Here is an 18,463-nt window from a genome sequence, read left to right on the forward strand (position 1 = left end):
TGTTCCTTTTTTATGTTCCATATTGATAAAGCTGCACCATACTACATTTTTTATTCAAAGGGATTAATAATGTATCACGTTATCTTATGGCATCTGTCACAAAAATAAGTGTAGTACACTTTATTTAATGTCCTGCTCCTGTGACATAATAAAATCCTAAAAGCAAAATAAGGATGTATTTTTAGAACAGCATTTAATTTGAGTTGTTTTAATTTTTACGTTTTTTTGCTATGCGTCCCTTTAGATACTGCGAAATATACTACTTATGATTACTCAGCAATAACGAGAGCGAATAGCGAATAACGATCTGCTCTGCCCTCGTGCCCTGCACATTCAATCCCACATTTCAAATATGAGATAAGATATTTACGAGTAATACTGGAAAATTTCGTTTTTATTGTGGTCTGCAAAGTAACACCCAGTATCTCCCGAACTATATGATTTTGTTATAGTTTCTCACCACCATGTTAGAGTTAAAAAGTTTCCCTACAAGATGAATACATTTGCAACCCCCTAGCACTTCTGAAAATGCTCAAAAGTGTTTTATTTTTAGAAAGTGGCATTATTCATAAAGTATGTAAATATGATGTAGATAACAACCTATTATCTTTGTGCACGAATTAAACTAATTTTGAAAGTTTGTTACCGCTATATTAAAGCTCAAGAGTTCCTCTACAAGATGCATACCTTGTCAATCTTCTAGTCGATTTAGAAGTGCCCCAAAACTCTCTTTAAAAATTGGCATTTTTCATAAAAATTAAAAACATGGCGCGCAAAACAACCTGTATCTCGTGAACTAATTGAATTTTTTAAAGTTTGTCACGACAATTTTAAAGTTTGAAAGTCTCCCTACACAATGCATTATTTTTTAATCTTCTATCCTTTTCGGAAGTGCCATAAAATGGCCCTTAAAAATTGTCATTTTTCAGAAAAAAAAATGAAAACATGGTGGGAAAAACACCTTGATTCTCGCGAACTAATTGACTTTTTAAAGTTTGTCACCGCTATTTTAAAGTTTGAAAGTCTCCCTACATTACGCATACCCTTCTGATCTTCGAGCCCATCTGGAAGTGCTCTATAATGCCTTTCAAAAATTGACATTTTTCAAAAAAATTGAAAACATGGTGTGCAAAACACTCTGTATCTCGTGAACTAATTGACTTTCTTAAAATTTGTCACCGTCGTATTAAGGTTCAATAGTTCCTCTGCACGAGGCATACTCTTTTAATCTTCCAGCCCTTTCAAAAGTGCCCTAAAAATCACTTTGAAAGTTGCCATTCTTGTCCCAAAAATTTCATTTTTAGTCGAATAACAGGGTTGAACTATTTTGTTAAATTTTTTTTCGGTCGAAGAACAGGGTCAAACTTTTTTTAAAATTTTTTTTGTTAAAGAACAAGGTCTAATTTTTTTAGTCAAATAACAGGGTTGAACTTTTTTCTTTAATTTTTTTGCTAGAACAACAGAGTCGAACTTTTTTCTTAAAGTTCCCCGTCGAAACATTAAATTAAAGAGTCCAAATTTTGAATTTTTGAATGATAAAACAGTAATTTTATTTTATATTTAATAAAATTTTATTACTTTCATTTATGAACACGTAATCCATTGTATAGTTTAAAATATTAAATTATTAAATTTCTACGTGATTTTATTGGATTTTACAATTTTATATGTTGAGTTTGACATGTTTCGCCCTGAGGGCATCTTCATAAAGATATGATATGATATTTTTAATTGAAACAAGTTTTTCGCACTTATCTTGAAAGCCATTAGAGATAGAGAAAAACGGTTTTCATATTTGAATGTAGATTTACATTTTACATTATATAACATGTTAAAGTTTTCAGTTATCAACACTTACGTAATAATTAAAAATGGTCAATAACATGAAAACTAATTAAGATAGGGCAACCAAACCTGGATTAATGAAATCCGGGTGATGCCTTACTTCAATTGAAAACATTTGGGGTAAATCGGAGAAGTGATTTTAATGGATCAGTGTAGAATTTGCCACCCATTTTCCGAAATAATGATGTTATCGGAAAACTGACTTCATATATTTCATCCCCTTGAAAAACACAATCGATTAGCGTTTTCCATTTTCTTCTAGCTTAAAAAAAATTTTTTGAGTCCAAAAAGAGTCAAGTGTAACCTCTTAATCTTTTTGAGTGGTCTTTGGTCAACTTTGGAAAATGAAAAAACTAAATCTGCCATTTTATAGATCCATATCCCGACATGAACAAAATGAAGAAAGTTCTTTTCTATTTTAAATATTTTCCGAGAAAATCGGGGCGGAATTTTTTTTAGGCATATGTTACATTTCAATTTTTTTAAATGTTATCATATCTAGGATTTGATGCTGCACATCGGGGTGTTTTTGGTTTTTGTTTATCTCTATTAGTTCCCGCGATAATTGATTCTTAAGTCTCGATGGGAGTGCACATTTCACCTGAGATTTGCAGGAAAAAACTTTACTGCTATTACGAGAAAAGTTGTTTAAATTTTATCATTAAGAGCCCTTCTACACAATGAGGTAGTTCTCAATAATTAATTCAACAACTCTTTTAAATGTCAGGCGCCTTCGCCAATTTTTTCATAATTAATAATTTTTATTAAATTTAAAATAAATTTACTGTTTTATCATTCAGGAATTCAAAATTCCAACTTTTTAATTTAATGTTTTGACGGTAAAATTTTAAGAAAAAAGTTCGAGTCTGTTGATCTAGCAAAAAAAATTAAGAACAAAGTTCAATTCTGTTATTCGACTAAAAAAATTCGACCTTGTTTTTTGACCAAAAAAAAATTAAGAAAAACATTCGACCCTGTTTTTGAACCGAAAAAAATTTTAACAAAATTGTTCGACCCTGTTATTCGAACAAAAAATGAAATTTTTGGGACAAAAATGGCTATTTTCAAAGTGCTTTTTAGGGTTCTTCTGGAAGGGTTAGGGGGTTGAAAAGATATGAATTGCGTAGAGAAACTCTCGGACTTTAAGATAGACTTTAAAAGAGTCAAATAGTTCTCAAGATACAGGGTGTTTTTCACACCATGTTTTCAATTTTATTGAAAAATGCCAATTTTCAAAAGGCATTTTAGGGCACTTTCAAATGGGCTGGAAGATTGAAAGAAGATGCATTATGTAGAGGAACTATTGAACTTTAGTGTGGCGGTGACAAATTCTAAGAAAGTCAATTAGTTCACGAGATACAGAGTGTTTTGCACACCATGTTTTCAATTTTTTTTAAAAATGCCAACTTTTGAGAGGCATTTTAAGGCACTTCCAGAAAGGTTCGAAAATCGGAAGTATATGCATCCTGTAGGGAGACTTTCGAACTTTATAATAGTGGTGACAAACATTAAAAAAGTCAACTAGTTTGCGAGATACAAGGTGTTTTCAACACCATGTTTTCAATTCTTTTTAAATGCCAATTTTTAAAAGGCATTTTAGGACACTTTCGGAAGGGTTAGAAGATTGAGAAAAAATGCATTGTGTAGGGAGACTTATAAACTTTAAAATTGCCGTAGCAAACTTTGAAAAATTCAATTTATTCGCGATATACAGGGTGTTTTGCGCGCTATGTTTTTAATTTTTTTGTAAAATGTCTATTTTTAAGAAGATTTTTGGAGCATTTCTAAAAGGGCTAGATGATAGACAAGGTATGCCCCGCGTAGAGAAACTCTCGAGCTTGAATATGGCGGTGACAAACTTTAAAAATGTCCATTTGTTCACGAGATACAGGGTATTTTCTACACCGTATATACATACTTTATGAAAAATGCTACTTTCTAAAAAATGGGCAAGGAAGCGGGGTGCTTGATAATTTATTTTCACGATTTCCGACAGTCGAATATCTTCTAAACTAAAAGAGATAGCAACCAGAAAATTAAAGATTATGGAAGATTGGAAAATTTTCTAGCAGATAGAAATTTAAATAAAAATCATGTGTGCAGTTCACACGCGGTAGAAGTAAAACCTTCAGAATACTGCACTGCGAGAGAATGAGACGAAAGTAGTATCGGGAGTGGGATAATTATAGGGTATATTTATTATAATAATGATCATTTGTTTAGTAAATTTTATTAGACTGCTTACTTAAACTTAACTTAAATACTACAACGCGAAAAAACATGAAGATTATCTTTTCATTACTAATAATACTAATTTGGTGGAACTGTCAGATTATTAGTTTAATATTAGTCGTATGAAAATTCTGTTTACTATTTGCTAAATTAATAAGTCGTTTGAAGTTATTCATGTCAAAACAAATCGAAATTACATATTAATTCTAAACAATAAATTAACAATAAACAATAATTTGTACTTACTTACCATCTGAGTTCTTACGGGCCATCAATTATATATTAATCTGTTATATGGAAGCACATTCTGTCATACAAACCTAGTAATCATTGAAGTTCTTCTTCTAATTCTTCTATATTACAGAATGATACAATTAGAATATATCCTCTTCACTCATTTATTTAATTATACAATGATATAAATGGGGAGCGTCTTAAAAGAATTATGAGACTAGCATCAGTAGCACAGTAGATACGGCAATAAAAATGTCGTTCGAAAAAAATGTGCTAAAACTATCCAAACTTGCTGATCGTCTGTTAAAAGGCACACTGAAAGTACAATATTTCGATTGGTATTATTCGAAATTTAAATACAGCAGCTTAATAATAACATTTATTCCGTTCGTGACATTTATGATTGGTATTTTTAATCATCTAGTGAAACATTTAAGTATTATTTTATTTAATATTTGGTTATTTGCGGTAGATTTACTTGTCATTTGCAGGAACCCATGCGTTTATTTACGCTGATAATGCTCCTGATTTTTCGGGCCTTGTATCTGGTGTGTCAGCTGCATATTTAACATATGCACACTATAAGCAAAGAGAAGAAGCAAAAGAACTTATTAAAACATTCTCTGATTTCCGGCTCGTTGAAAAACCAAATACTTTTGATATCACAAACAAAAAAGTGAGCTTCGGTGGAGTACTTTTTGTTTCAGGATATTACCTAATGGCCGTTTTCGTATATATCGGATTTGCTTCAATTAGTTGCCCAGATGGAATCGAGGAAGGATGTGGATTATTGATGCCAATTTATTATCCTTTTCTCAACTTAAAAAAGCGCGGAATTCGATATGCAATCTTATTAATGCAAGTTTCTGGCGGTTTCTGCATGGCAATCGATACGTTTCTGATAACTTGGATTTACAATTCACAAGCTGAGTTATTATGCGCATTCATTAATCACTTAAAAGATATGTTAATGCAAATACAACAGATTCCAAATCCAATAGATCGAAGGCGTCAGTTTCGTGAGTGTGTGAAATATCATCATCATTTAATAGAGTAAGAATTTTTCTAAACATTGACCTATAAATCTATGTTTCTTTACTTAGCCTTGCAGGTCAACTCATGCCGCTTGCTGGAAATACTCTCGTTATACATGTGGTAAACTCTCCAATTGTAATGAGTATGATTGCTTTTCAGCTTAAGATTGTAATACATTAATAATTATGCAGTCTATGCCAATAATAATCAATTTTAATAATATTTCAGGAAATGTCAATTATTTTTGGTGCTCATTTCTTTATGTGGTTTTATGGAACTGGTATCACTTGTATCTTTGGACAACGACTAATAAACACTGTAAAAACAAACAAATACATTTATGGAAACCAAAATTAGAATTAACGCGTTTATTTTAGAGTGAATCACTAATTGTTACAGTGTACTTGTCTATTCCTTGGGATGGAGATTATGAATTGGGGAGAGACATGTTGCTCATGCTGTTAAGATCACAACGTACTTTTAAGATGACTGGTGGATCCCTAATTTCGGTTGACCACATTCTGTTTGTCACAGTTAGTATTGGTTTTATTAATTCGTATAGTATCTGATAACTTATCTATGTTACAGATTCTGAAAACGGCATATTCGTATATGGCCTTGTTTAGTGGAGAATAAATCTCAATCGTTACAACGACTTGTTGCACTAATTCCACCTGTAAAATTATTAACAGCAATAAAATGCATGTAATGCAATGGCATTCCAAATTTAGCTACACATTAGCCCTAATTCACTATTTTAAAAATATAGAAAAACGCATTGAAAATAAATAATAAGTAGTGGATATTTAAGTTCCGCTGTCACCATAATTAATGCAGTTACATTATATTCACATACGATTCTTCTGCGAATTTAATATAAATGCGTGCATTTTAACGCCACTGACTAGAGTGACAAGCTGTTTGTGCTCACTTTCTTACAAGCAGATAAATAAAATTTCAGGAATTTACTATAATACATTTAGTACAAGTAAAATACTTGGCTTTGAACTATAATGATACGGCGTTGCACACTGAAAATATTAAATATCCTGCCCTACAAAATCATTCTGAACACCCGATAAAATTGAAGATAAATATAATTTCAACGCTTAAATCGGCATTAAATTTTTAAAATTGCAGTCGGTGTTATAAATAGCAATTGGCATGAAAAATCTGCACCAAGATTTTTTAGCATCAATTTAACACAATTACACTTTCAAAATGAATCGTAGGCTATCCATTTAATATAGATGCGGTTTGTCCCTATTGGGGCTAAAATTAGAAATAATTATACAAACTAATATTTTAACATTTGATCCGTTTATTCGTAAAATGGCATTAGCGAATAAATCTCACCTCGCTTTTCTGACCCTGGCCTTCTCGTCCAACTACAGAAGCAATTTGCACTGAAGTCAAAGTTGTTGAAGTAAAAGTTATTGATTGAATAAATAAATGTAATGGCATGCCAAGTCTTTTGCATGTTATTAGTAAGTTAGTAATTGTTTTAGCCGCCCATTTACAGGAATTCATAATCCTTTCCATCTACATTCTACACACTTTGATTTCATATTACACTTACACCTAACATGTCCAACTTGTTTTATTTTGTAGAATAAAATATCTTGTAACTATTATACATTTTCTAAAAAAAAAGGTTTGTACAGATAGAAGTCAGCAGCATGATGAACGTAAATGCCACTCAGTGTTAAATAATTTTCCCTAGGTGCGTTTAAAGTGAGCAATCAAAACATATAAATAAATTGCTTATAAAACAAACAAAATCTCAACTACCCTGACTGAGACAATAAATAACTCAATAATATACAAAATTCATAACCCTACGGTTCGCGCACACGATAAAAATCGTATCTGTAAAATGGTAACATAAGTTAGGAGCAACCTACGTAATTCCGATAATGATGTTGGTAAGTAGTGAGGATTGTCCGTATGCATAAACATATGCAAAGTAAAGACCATGTCAGACAGAAATACAGATATTATAAACTGGCATTGAGGTTGTGTATGGTGCGTTTAAGCTTTCAGGGCCTTCATAAGAGTGTCCGTAGACATGGATTTCGGCCTTTCGATTGGCAGACCCAAGGCACGGTCCCAAACCAAAGAAGCGAGAACGCCGAGAGCTCTCGAAACACCGAACAACACGGTGTAGTAATTCATTTCCGATAGTCCATAATACTGAAAACAGGTGTATTAGTTAAACACCCGCAAACTACTTATTATATAATCCTACCTGAAGAAGTACACCTGAATGGGCATCAACATTTGGCCATGGGTTCTTCACCTTTCCAAGTTCCAGTAAAATTGGTGGCACAACTTTGTAAACATTCGAAACAATCTAAAACAACAAATAACAGTCATACACACAAAATTGGAAAGCAAAATAGTGAAAAATAGTAAAATATTTATACATACACCGAATAAGGGGTCATTGGGCAAATGCTTCAGGGCGAATTCACGCTGGCAAGTGTAACGCGGATCGGTCTTACGTAGTACGGCGTGACCGTAGCCGGGAACGACCTGTCCACCTTTGAGCGTCTTCCAGATAAATTCCTTCATCTGCTCCTCAGTTGCCTTGTCTCCGACTTGCTGCCTCAACTTCTGCAGCCAGATAAGTACTTCCTGATTGGCCAAACCGTGCAGAGGTCCGGCAAGACCGTTTAGACCAGCAGCAAACGATAGGTAAGGATCGCTCAACGCAGATCCCACCAAATGTGTAGTATGCGCAGACACATTACCACCCTCGTGATCACTGTGAATTGTCAGGTACAAACGCATCAGTTCAATGAACTGTGGGTCGTCAAAGCCCAACATTTGCGTAAAGTTGTAACTCCAATCTTTGGAGGTGTCGATGGCACCAATCCCTGAGCCGTGCTTGAAGGTGTTGCGGTAGATGGTGGCCGCGACCACTGGCAGTTTCGCAATCAAATCCATGCTATCTTCATAGACGTACTACAAAAATGTAATATAATAACGTAAACAAATATAAGATTGTTTGGACAGTCAAAGTTACCTCCCAATATTTGGTTTTGTGAACACCGCTAGAATAAGCCTTAGCATATTTACTCTCGCTATTAAGGACGGTAACAGCCGCACTGAGCTGAGACATCGGATGCACATTTGTGGGCAAATTGTTCAACAAAGTTACGACGTGTGCTGGTAAGGCTGCACGCTCTGCCCATTCCTTGGACACTTGCCTCACTTGAGCGTCAGTAGGCACATCGCCAGTCATCAAAAGCCAGAAAAGACCTTCAGGCAGAGGTTCTGCACCACCTGGAGCTTTGGGTAGCAGTTTCTGGCATTCAGGAATAGAATATCCACGGAATCTGATACCCTCATCCGGATCCAGAACGGAAGTTTCGCAAACCAAACCTTTAATGCCTCTCATGCCACCATACATCTATGTTAAATTAAAAAAAAACATGGATAAATACTCCAATCACACGGTTTTAAGTTATAACTTACCATGTCAACGGTAACTTCACCAACTTTGGTATTGCCGTGCGCCTTCCGGAAGTTCTTAACGCGCTCCTGCTCTTTGGGGATTTTCGATGCCATAACGGCCTTGAGATCTGTCGATGCATCACTGTATTGACGGCACGCTTGCGATAGAACTTTCTGTAAATAAGAAATGTTTTTGTTTGAACAGATAACTCCTTAACTATGAAAAATAATTACAGCATTTATTTTGCCAACATTAAACGCTACCAGCGATGCGTTTAGAGTTAAGATCTAATGTTTACCAAGTTCTAAATAAAATAGAGAGGTGATTCCAAAATTCCAAAGTGCATACACGACGCGTGCATCAGATGACACGGAGTTCATCTGTTATCATTCGCAAATAAACTCGGAACGTTATTAAGAATACAGCCACATTGCAGTTAAAAACTAAGGTTTCAAAATTGGGATTTTTAAAATTCATATTTCATACATGTACTGAAATAATTATGCGAGTTTTGTAATAAATCGTCGTCCTTGGCAACAACGTGACTGATTATACAAACACGGGCACACGAGCATACAGTATAGATAGCGAGCGAAGTCGCGCGCAGGTAAGTACCTATTATTCCAGAGATAAGCTAATCATTTGCTAATCAATTATAATCAATAAAAAACGCTCGGCGCGACAATTATCACATCGCAGATTTAATTAAAGTAAGTAGGCCGACGAGCGTTTGGATGCGACGAAAATACCCACTAACCTTTAGTCTTGTGTGAAAACTTAGAACATAAGTGATCGGAATCGTTGCAACGCCTGCCTGTTGAGCAATCGGCGCCAAACGTTATGCATTAAAATTATCTATGAACATACATAATTGAAATTTTCCAAAACGCAATGTTCGTGCCAAAGTATGTGGTTACGACTGTAACGCAAATATAGAGCTAGTTGGTATTAATTTATTTGATCGAATTGAAAAGCGTGGGTTTACATACATTGCGAAGTTTACATCTACGCACAAGGTGCCTAAAAATAGGCAAAAAAAATAAAACGTAACGGGCTACCAAAAATATAGTTTCCGACAATATTTCAAGTCTATTCCCAATGATCCTTTGAACAAATATATGCTAACTATGATATATAGTATGATATATGTCTCAGCTGAGCAATTGACAACAATTATATCATTAGAATATGGGTAATTGTATAATTATAGTGTTTTTCGATTGAAATAACGTATTATTATGTAAATTATGAAAGGATAAAACAACACTCGTGAAAAACTATTTACATACAGTTTATAAAATAGTGTAGATCTGCACTGAAAGTCGAAAACTTTGGCAATGACTTTGAAGTTACAATAACCAAGGTAAAAAAAAACCTCTAATTTGCTGAATTAATAGTTGCTAAGTTTGCGTGCTGTCGTTTGAAAATAAAATAAGTAGTATTTACGGGACCTTGGCAAGCACTCATTGTATCAATGAAAGTATACTAAAATTACGTAAATTTGTTGAATTGTATCACGTTGAAACGTGTGTAAACATAAAACAGAGAATAATTATCGTAGCGTGCTGACGATAGCATAAAATGACATCAGACTAGATTTTCTCAGAATTATTGTAACGATTACCACTTAACTAGGTTTTTGGAATTACCAAATTGCCTTATTTTTATTTTGAAGCTTCAAATAAAGATAAGAGTATACGTTGAAATTTCGGTCAATGCCATAAACTTGTGAACTTGACGATTTAACAGTTTGAACATTAACCGTTCTAATATCTAATGATTGAAGTAGAACAGTACTTTGATTTTACAAGAATATTTGTCCCTCGGAGCATCAGATAATTAATTCAGAATAATACAGTTAACTAGCAAAAATTACGAATTCGAATGATAATGTAAAACGTGGAATTGTTGGATAATCACATGATTATCCAGCAGGTATATAATACCAAACGATGACGTTCAAGGAGACTGTCATAAATTTACAATGACAATGAACGTGCGTTTCATTACGGACATATTTTCCGAATGTAAAAAATACTTATTCCGGTTGTATTGAAGGTTTAACGTTGTATATACTATATTAGAGTTATTTTAGAATATACTAGTTGACCTTTCGAACCTTCGCATCGCTCCAAAACTTTACTCGGAAAATTTTAAACAAAAAATTTGAACAAGGTCAACGCATGATCCGCAAGTAAGAATGACCGTTTTATGTGTTATATAACCGTCACCTCTGTTCACTGGCAGATACAAAGTGTGAATCAGCGAACCTAAGCGAAAATCTGGAAAGCTTTATATTTGAAGACTACTGTATATCACGAATATTTGAGCGTTGCTGGCTACCTGCTTATGAATATCGCATAGAAAAGTGCCGACCATGCTTAGCCAACGAAGCAATTTTGCAAGGCAACTCTTACTGACTCACATTGCGAATAATATCCAGTTATGCGGATACATGGCAGTAATATCCGGCAGGAAAACTGATTGTTTACCAGACGCCGATTGTAGTGTAATATTCTACCCTTAGTTACACGACAACCCCACAAGGCGATTTTGAGAGGGGTGAATGCGAGGGAAAGACACATTTTGTGACGGCAATTATACAGCCAAAAATAAAATTGTACGTACCTGGAATTCTGGGAGCTTGTTAGAATAGACGCGAAATAGTGCCATGTTTATCGTAGTTTCGATTCACCGAAAAAAACAAACCGTGCCGATGTGCCGATCTTCACTGTTAAATGATTGCACGATGCAAAACGTGCGAACCGACTGTGATACACTGACTGAAATGGACTGAAATGCGCGCGCGGCGTTGTGGTGTGTGCGCCTACGGCGTGCGAGCGAGTGAGTATGCGGTATCCGCGTCACTCGTTGGATTCGGAATATCGGCAGGCTCGGCAAACCGACAGCACGCAGCATGCTTATTGCCTTGTTTTCGACGCAAGGCATCACGGAGAGCGCGTGTTGCGCGCAAGCGTGTTTCCACACATCGCATCGAAATGCGAACTGTTCTACCAATATGCCAAACGGCCTCAAAGCTCCAACCTCATTCAGCGTGTGATGAGCATCGTTGTGCTGTGGATATCATATCATCGCAAGGCTGTATCGTAATGGACACACGATATCGCCACATGCTTAAACTACCGACAGACAAAAAAATTGCCAACATTTATGTTTTATTTTATCAGTTATCACAATATTTACGTCCAGCATAAAAACATTTAATAAGTTTATATAATTACCAGCACAGATTCTATTTCTAGAACGATTTATCTTAAAAGTAAACATGTATGAATTAGCTCGTAACTAAAGTGAGTTCAATTTATAAATCTTAAATTATCAGATATGCAACTCATAATTCTTCATTTGTGTGCATAGGCTAGCGCCACCTATGAATTTGATTACTAAATTAATTTGCTGTAATTCTATACACACCAGCTTTTACTGCCCTCTTCATATTCAAGTTTAAACTAAGCTTGGTTTCCAATTTTACCTTGCTGAAAATGCTAGGAAAATCTTTGATGACGGTTCAGGAATCTGAAACCTCTAATATGGGATCGATAAATGCCAAGTTGCGATTCCTGCGCAATTCATTCTAGACTGACTGTAGGTAGTGGCCAAGGGTAAACAGTGGCGTTAATCATTAAAGTGTTATTATTAAAATTCCGCGTAGTTAGGAAATTTGAACTATAACGTAATAAAAATACGGTAGACTGCAAAGATGGCAAAATTACAAGGGTTCTTTGAAAACTTATGGTGCTCTAAAAGCATGCTTATGCTTTTTAACGTCTGTTTTGTTGTAAGTGCAATTGCTCGATATAAACAAACTTTACTAGAAATACGCTTTGTTTTCATAGTTTATCGGCTTGGGATATATAATAATTGGCTTATGGATGGTAACGTATTTGTATAAATTCATGGAGATGAGCACTGAATTTTCCGAGTCGATACCATATGTGTTTATCGCAATCGGTGCGTCGATTTCCATCGTCAGCACCATGGCGTGTGTGTGCACAGCCAAAGGTCAACCAGCGTTGTTGTATTTGGTACATTTTTGGAATTAATACACTATGCAAATAGTTAATTTACAAATTGTATGTTGTAGTACGGAGGGTATTTGGCATTGATCTTCGTCTTGCTGTTTGGCACAGGCGTATCTATATTTGCATACCGCACTAAACTTTTGGCCGGATTTGACAAGGGCTTGAATGAAAGCATGCATCTTTACCGTCCTGGAAATGACGAACTCATTGCTGACTTTGATGAGATGCAAGAAACTGTAAATTTTAATTCGATAAAAGCCAACAATAAAAAATTAAATATATTATATTTTAGTTAAAATGCTGTGGTAATCATAGATATTCCGACTGGCTGGATTTGAGTCCGTCTATGCCAACACCGATTTCATGTTGCATTGTTCCAGACTGTGAAACTTCTGATCCGACTCAAATTTACACTGAAGTAAATACATCGCAATATTATTCTAATAATCTAACTATGATCTGAATAATTTTTAGGGTTGTTATGACAAGGTAGTCAATTACATTCGTGACAATGTAGGAGCTTTGGCAATCGTTGTACTCGTCCTGGCATTTATGCCATTACTAGGAGTATTCTTCGCATGCTGCCTGGCCCGTTCAGCAAACAAAGCACGTTATCAACAGATGGCCTAAATCTAAAATTACATCAAAATTCTACACGAACTCTATGAAAAATATTCACAGTTTATGAGAAAGGTAATATTACCTTGTCTACTTAAATCTACTCATATCAGACTTACAATTAACTTCAACATGAACAAACACGTAAATCAATTAACACTTCAAGTACTTTAAAAATTTAAGCGTCCAATTATGATAACACTGAAACTGATCAAATTTAAGTAACCATATATTTATTATATACTATTTATTCTATCTTTAAAATTTGAAAAGAAGGGTTTGCAAATATTCAGAACTGATATAAACGTGCTAAATATTACGAAATTGTTAGTGTGCTACACAATTTTAAAAATTTAACTACTTTGAAACTCTATGTGTTATTTGCTCTCTAATATAACTTTGTAACTTTACTACTCACGACTGTTATACCAACGAATACAATATGTTTACATATTTTTTGAATATTTATGAGCGTTTTTTATTCAAGTTATGGATAATTATATTCTTAGACTTGAAAATTTACAAATATCCAACGCAAGTTAAGCTTTTATTTATTATAAAAGCAAACTATCTAAATTAATCCAAGTTGGGTATTTGCGAAAAAACAAAAGATACAAAAATATGTATCTATATTAAAACTAAATATTGCATAATATCTATATATGTTATATTGTATACTTGTATTGTATTATCATTATTAAATAAAACACGTGTATTGCAGCATGTAATATTTTTTCATTAATTTCTATTGTATCTGACGTTAATTTATGCAAAAATAAAATTCCTGTTCAATAGATTTCTTTCATACTTTTATAGGTTTGTATTTCAATTCACAGATGACGCTGTAAGCAAGATTTTGATCATATTTAAGTTATAATTCCATAAATTATTAGTGTGAATGTATTTCTCATCGTTTTATCATTCAGAAATATCGTTTAAGCACAAAAAAACTTATATTGCATCTACTGGACCCGCGGAGTGCTTAATAGGCTTTTAAAAACCTAGCAGCAATTTGTGTAGCACTTTTTAGTTGTGCGGAGTGGAGTAAATAATAGAAACGAGTTAACTACATCGCGGTGCATGTTGTACTATTAGAATTGTCTACTTGTATAATAAAATATGATAAACAAATGGAAAAGTAGCCGAGGCGAGAGTATAGTCGGCGCAATTGCGGCGGTGTTTTTTACCCACCTGTTGGGTTCGGCGGCGCCACGGGCGTGTCGTTTTACTATGAACTTGTCTTTTCGTAACGTATGTAAGCGTATGTGTACGCGGCGCAAGCCTGCTCACACATTACCGTATTTTATTTTAATGCGAGCTGAATTAATAGCGCGACGCCGGCACGATAGACAGCCACCAGCCACTTGTCGAAGTGCGCGGGCAACACAAAACGATTCAGAAGACAATAAAGGAATGCTTCCGCAAGGCGCATTTGCATTGCAAATTCGCAAAGCTCGAGAACTCAGAACGCAAAATTAGTCATCGGTGTCAGTGCCAATTGCGACAAATAACCAAATCTGCTCATGGGCAATTAGTCAAATTGAAAACTAATGAGTAAATGCAATACATGCAGTAAACAGCAATACAAACTTTGCATACAGCGGTGTCTTTTTCATTCGGAGTTTAATTTGCAATCGTTGTGTATTGTGGGTGAAAAGAATTGATCAGCTTGCGGCCGATAATGGCCGATCGAGCGATTGATCGTGTTTGCATGTCAATGCGCAATTTCTCGATATATCGGCGTAGCGCGCTAAGAGAAATGACGTTGCTCTACAAAACGACTATTAAAACATTCATAATTTCTCAAGAGCGCTGAGCTCTGCAAGTACAAGCATACAACAAATATTTACTCGCCTCAGCTTTAAGGTTGACCCACTAAAGTGAGTGCCTTTTGTGTCTATGCGCCTTATCAAAACTGCAATAAAAACGTTAGTTAAGTACATGCATATATGAAAGTTTAGCGTGATCACTGCGGCAGTTGTTAATAGCCCAACAAAGTTGTAAACCGGCGGCAATGCAGGCAGCCGTAACAAAACTGGAACGCTTTGTTGTTGTTATTATTTCATCAGAACTACGGCGATGGTGATGGCGACGACGGTTTTGTATCTATGGTCCTACGTACTACAAGGGAGAGTAGTGCAAGAAACAATATTAGCGTTGTTTTGCCGTGTGCATAATGTAGGTACATGATGCAATAACAAATTTTCGCAATTGCAGTGGCCCGTGTGCAAGCGTCATCGCCGCGCAGATAACGAAAGACGTAAAATTAATTTCGATTTTATTAATCGTCTACGGTCCCTATTTATACTTCAGAATTTCATTACCTTGTCGGCAGAGTGGAGAAGTAAATCACTCGAAATTAGGCGGTAGTTTTCAAGCAATGGAAATATGTACGTGTTGAACTTAATAACCACCAATTTTAAAGGTGCAAAATACCTTGAGGGCCAACAACATCGCACAACATAATTATACTTAAATCATAACTAAAACCATTGGCACCATTAACTTATTCTTGACTAACTCTTTTTTACAATAAAATCTACCAAAATATAAATGCATAGTTACTTTTTTACCTTAATATTTTTATTTTGAAAATAACACGTGCTGATTAAGTTAACAGCCGCAAATGTATAATTGTTGGTTCTATGCCCTGGATTAGTATTTACTCAAAAAGAAACACAATGAAGTTTTAACCTTCTATTTATTATGATACCTATGAGTTATTAGTTACACGCAATAAAAGATGATTTCACACCTGTCCGTCTGGCATGCGCGCGCTGCGCTTGATTATGAAAAGAAAGAAAACACATGCTCATCATAGAGCAATTAAAATATGCACTATCATCTAGCTGAAATTAAAGCGATTCTAGGGTACCACCTCTTTTGGTTTCTAGTTTAGACATGCATATCCAAACATATTCAAATAAATATAAATGGATTATTACGTATAACTTGTGAACAACATTGGTACAAAATTATTGTGGTGATAAAAATTTAGTTCCCATGCAAATTCTTGGTATGTGTCCGGTCTTATCGATGAAATTCGAATCGCATAAATCCCGCAAGCAGCCTGCCACACACGACCGCATGAATTGATAATTATCGAAATATATGCAAAGGAAAAATTAATTTTTAATTACACCTTATACGGCCGAAGAAAAAAGAACGACCTTCTCCGCAATTTCCCTCGCGCTGACCGGGATGTTTATTGTTCTCTTCGTTATGTTCAGCGCGTCGTGTTCGGCGCATCGCTGCAAGAAATGAATAATATGTAAATCATATGGTGGTACTAAAGGGCGATGCTTGAGTAATTCATCGCGGCATGCACGTATACATGCGATCGGTACAATAACGGTGATCCGTTGATTATAAAATTACGATCATTTTCGAAAAGGGATAGCGTATCTGCCGTTATGTGGATAGACGGTCGAGACGAAGAAAACGCACGCGCGGCTGAGGACACTTAACTTATCATTAAATCATATTTTATAATATTGTAAATAATCGTCTGTTTGGTCAGCGCGCACGGCGCGACCTGTTGTTTCGTTCGACCGCGGGAATTTTCGGGGCGGCCGTGCACCCATCATCAGGTATATGTGTTTTAAATCAAAGTCGCGGAAAATATATTGGCAACTACACCTACCTACCGCCTTATTCAAAAGGACGAGACAAGAAATTCGCCAAAAGGTCGTAAATATTGGCGAGCAGTTTTAATTGCTCTGCATATAGGTACATAAGCGACTCGTACGAATCCACATGCACCCAATTATTATAACATTTTGCGTTTTTTCGCCGTCGTTTTCAAATCATTAAACTTTGCACATTAGTTTGCAGGGCACTTTTTACCAAACATTAACATAAATATTAAAAAGATTATAGGTTCTATGACTAACCATAAACGAATTTTCGACACCTTTCTTTCCATTATCATGATAACAAGCATAAGAAATTACCACCACAAAAACTATTAGCTTGTTAAGCGAAAATTCTTTTTTGCCATTTAGACAAAACAAGTTCCTGGTATACCTACCTATAACTATAAAAGGCGTTAAGCAGATCCAAAGTGCCGATATAAACTGGCCAAATTAAAAAATAATGGCCAAAGTAGCAAAACGGTCGAATCGATTCGACCCCTGATGAAAGGGTCGATCGATTGAATGCAGGTGAAAATTGCAAATGAATATGAATCATTAACACATTAACACTTTATAATACTAGGTGTTATGCAATCTAAAAAAAGTATTTTCGGCACTGTGATACAGTGCGCAGAAAGAATGCATTATTGTCAAGTTCGCTGATAAAAAACGAACACAAATTATCATATTTCTGGCGAGAACAATGCGCCTGATTGTATTATCAGCGAATGAAAATGAAGGAATAAAGAAGGCACTGTGCGTGCACATATCAAGATCGCATATTCTTCGTATTCGAGTGTCGATGTCTGTCTTTGATTGCGTGCATATCTGCTAAAATAATTTGCGAGTGGAGTACACAGGCGTACAATAAGATATTGATATGTCAAAGGAGTGAAATAATGCCGAGAAAAATCCGTGGTGCCTACCTACGTTCAAAGGTCGTGCCAAAATTTCTCCAAGCAACGGTCCCAGCAAAAAAAAACCAAGAGATAAAATCGTTTAAAAATCCATCACTTCCGCGTTGTTCGATGCATATAGGTACCAACACATACATTTTATTACTGAAATTTTAACGGCGACATTAAAGTGCGCCACACTTATGCGAGGATTTCGACAAGTTTTTAATTTTTATTGCGCGACGTCGGCATGCACACAATAAAAGTTAATTAATAATTGCGCCGGAGCTCTCGATGAATCGACGTTGTCGATGAGCAGACTGGAATGCATAGAAAAAAAGCTTCATGATTTTATTATTATCTGTATAAGCAAAAAAACTTTAATTAACAACCCAAAATAAAGTAATCGATGTATACTGAGAAAACAGTTATTTCATAACACAATACAAAATTTCTCTTAATTTG

At 35.1% G+C, this 18,463-nt stretch overlaps 3 protein-coding genes across 3 annotated transcripts; 2 read left to right on the forward strand and 1 right to left on the reverse strand.

Annotated features, from left to right (window-relative positions):
• The first annotated feature begins 4,541 nt into the window (after window positions 1-4,541).
• On the forward strand, window positions 4,542-6,072 carry LOC135795339 (uncharacterized). The gene is made up of 6 exons (XM_065306999.1): window positions 4,542-4,747; window positions 4,803-5,364; window positions 5,415-5,514; window positions 5,575-5,664; window positions 5,724-5,879; window positions 5,935-6,072. The coding sequence occupies exons 1-6, from the start codon at window positions 4,564-4,566 to the stop codon at window positions 5,980-5,982; spliced, it is 1,140 nt and encodes a 379-aa protein (XP_065163071.1). The 5' UTR covers window positions 4,542-4,563; the 3' UTR covers window positions 5,983-6,072.
• Window positions 6,073-6,928: 856 nt separating this feature from the next.
• Window positions 6,929-11,740, reverse strand: kdn (citrate synthase). Its single transcript, XM_065306998.1, has 6 exons — window positions 11,435-11,740; window positions 8,827-8,979; window positions 8,375-8,761; window positions 7,777-8,313; window positions 7,595-7,699; window positions 6,929-7,539 (listed from the first exon to the last, which is right to left on the reverse strand). Exons 1-6 carry the CDS (start codon window positions 11,477-11,479, stop codon window positions 7,378-7,380), a joined length of 1,389 nt encoding a protein of 462 aa, XP_065163070.1. The 5' UTR covers window positions 11,480-11,740; the 3' UTR covers window positions 6,929-7,377.
• A 616-nt stretch (window positions 11,741-12,356) lies between these two features.
• Window positions 12,357-14,187, forward strand: LOC135795340 (tetraspanin-7-like). Its single transcript, XM_065307001.1, has 5 exons — window positions 12,357-12,605; window positions 12,664-12,852; window positions 12,912-13,085; window positions 13,142-13,267; window positions 13,324-14,187. The coding sequence occupies exons 1-5, from the start codon at window positions 12,528-12,530 to the stop codon at window positions 13,477-13,479; spliced, it is 723 nt and encodes a 240-aa protein (XP_065163073.1). The 5' UTR covers window positions 12,357-12,527; the 3' UTR covers window positions 13,480-14,187.
• Window positions 14,188-18,463: the final 4,276 nt, after the last annotated feature.

The sequence above is a fragment of the Atheta coriaria genome, unplaced genomic scaffold (assembly GCF_025399875.1).
Source record: "Atheta coriaria isolate IRGN ID8LTWV9N9 unplaced genomic scaffold, Caltech_Dcor_3.1 hic_scaffold_7_pilon, whole genome shotgun sequence".
NCBI classification, from domain to species: domain Eukaryota; kingdom Metazoa; phylum Arthropoda; class Insecta; order Coleoptera; family Staphylinidae; genus Dalotia; species Dalotia coriaria.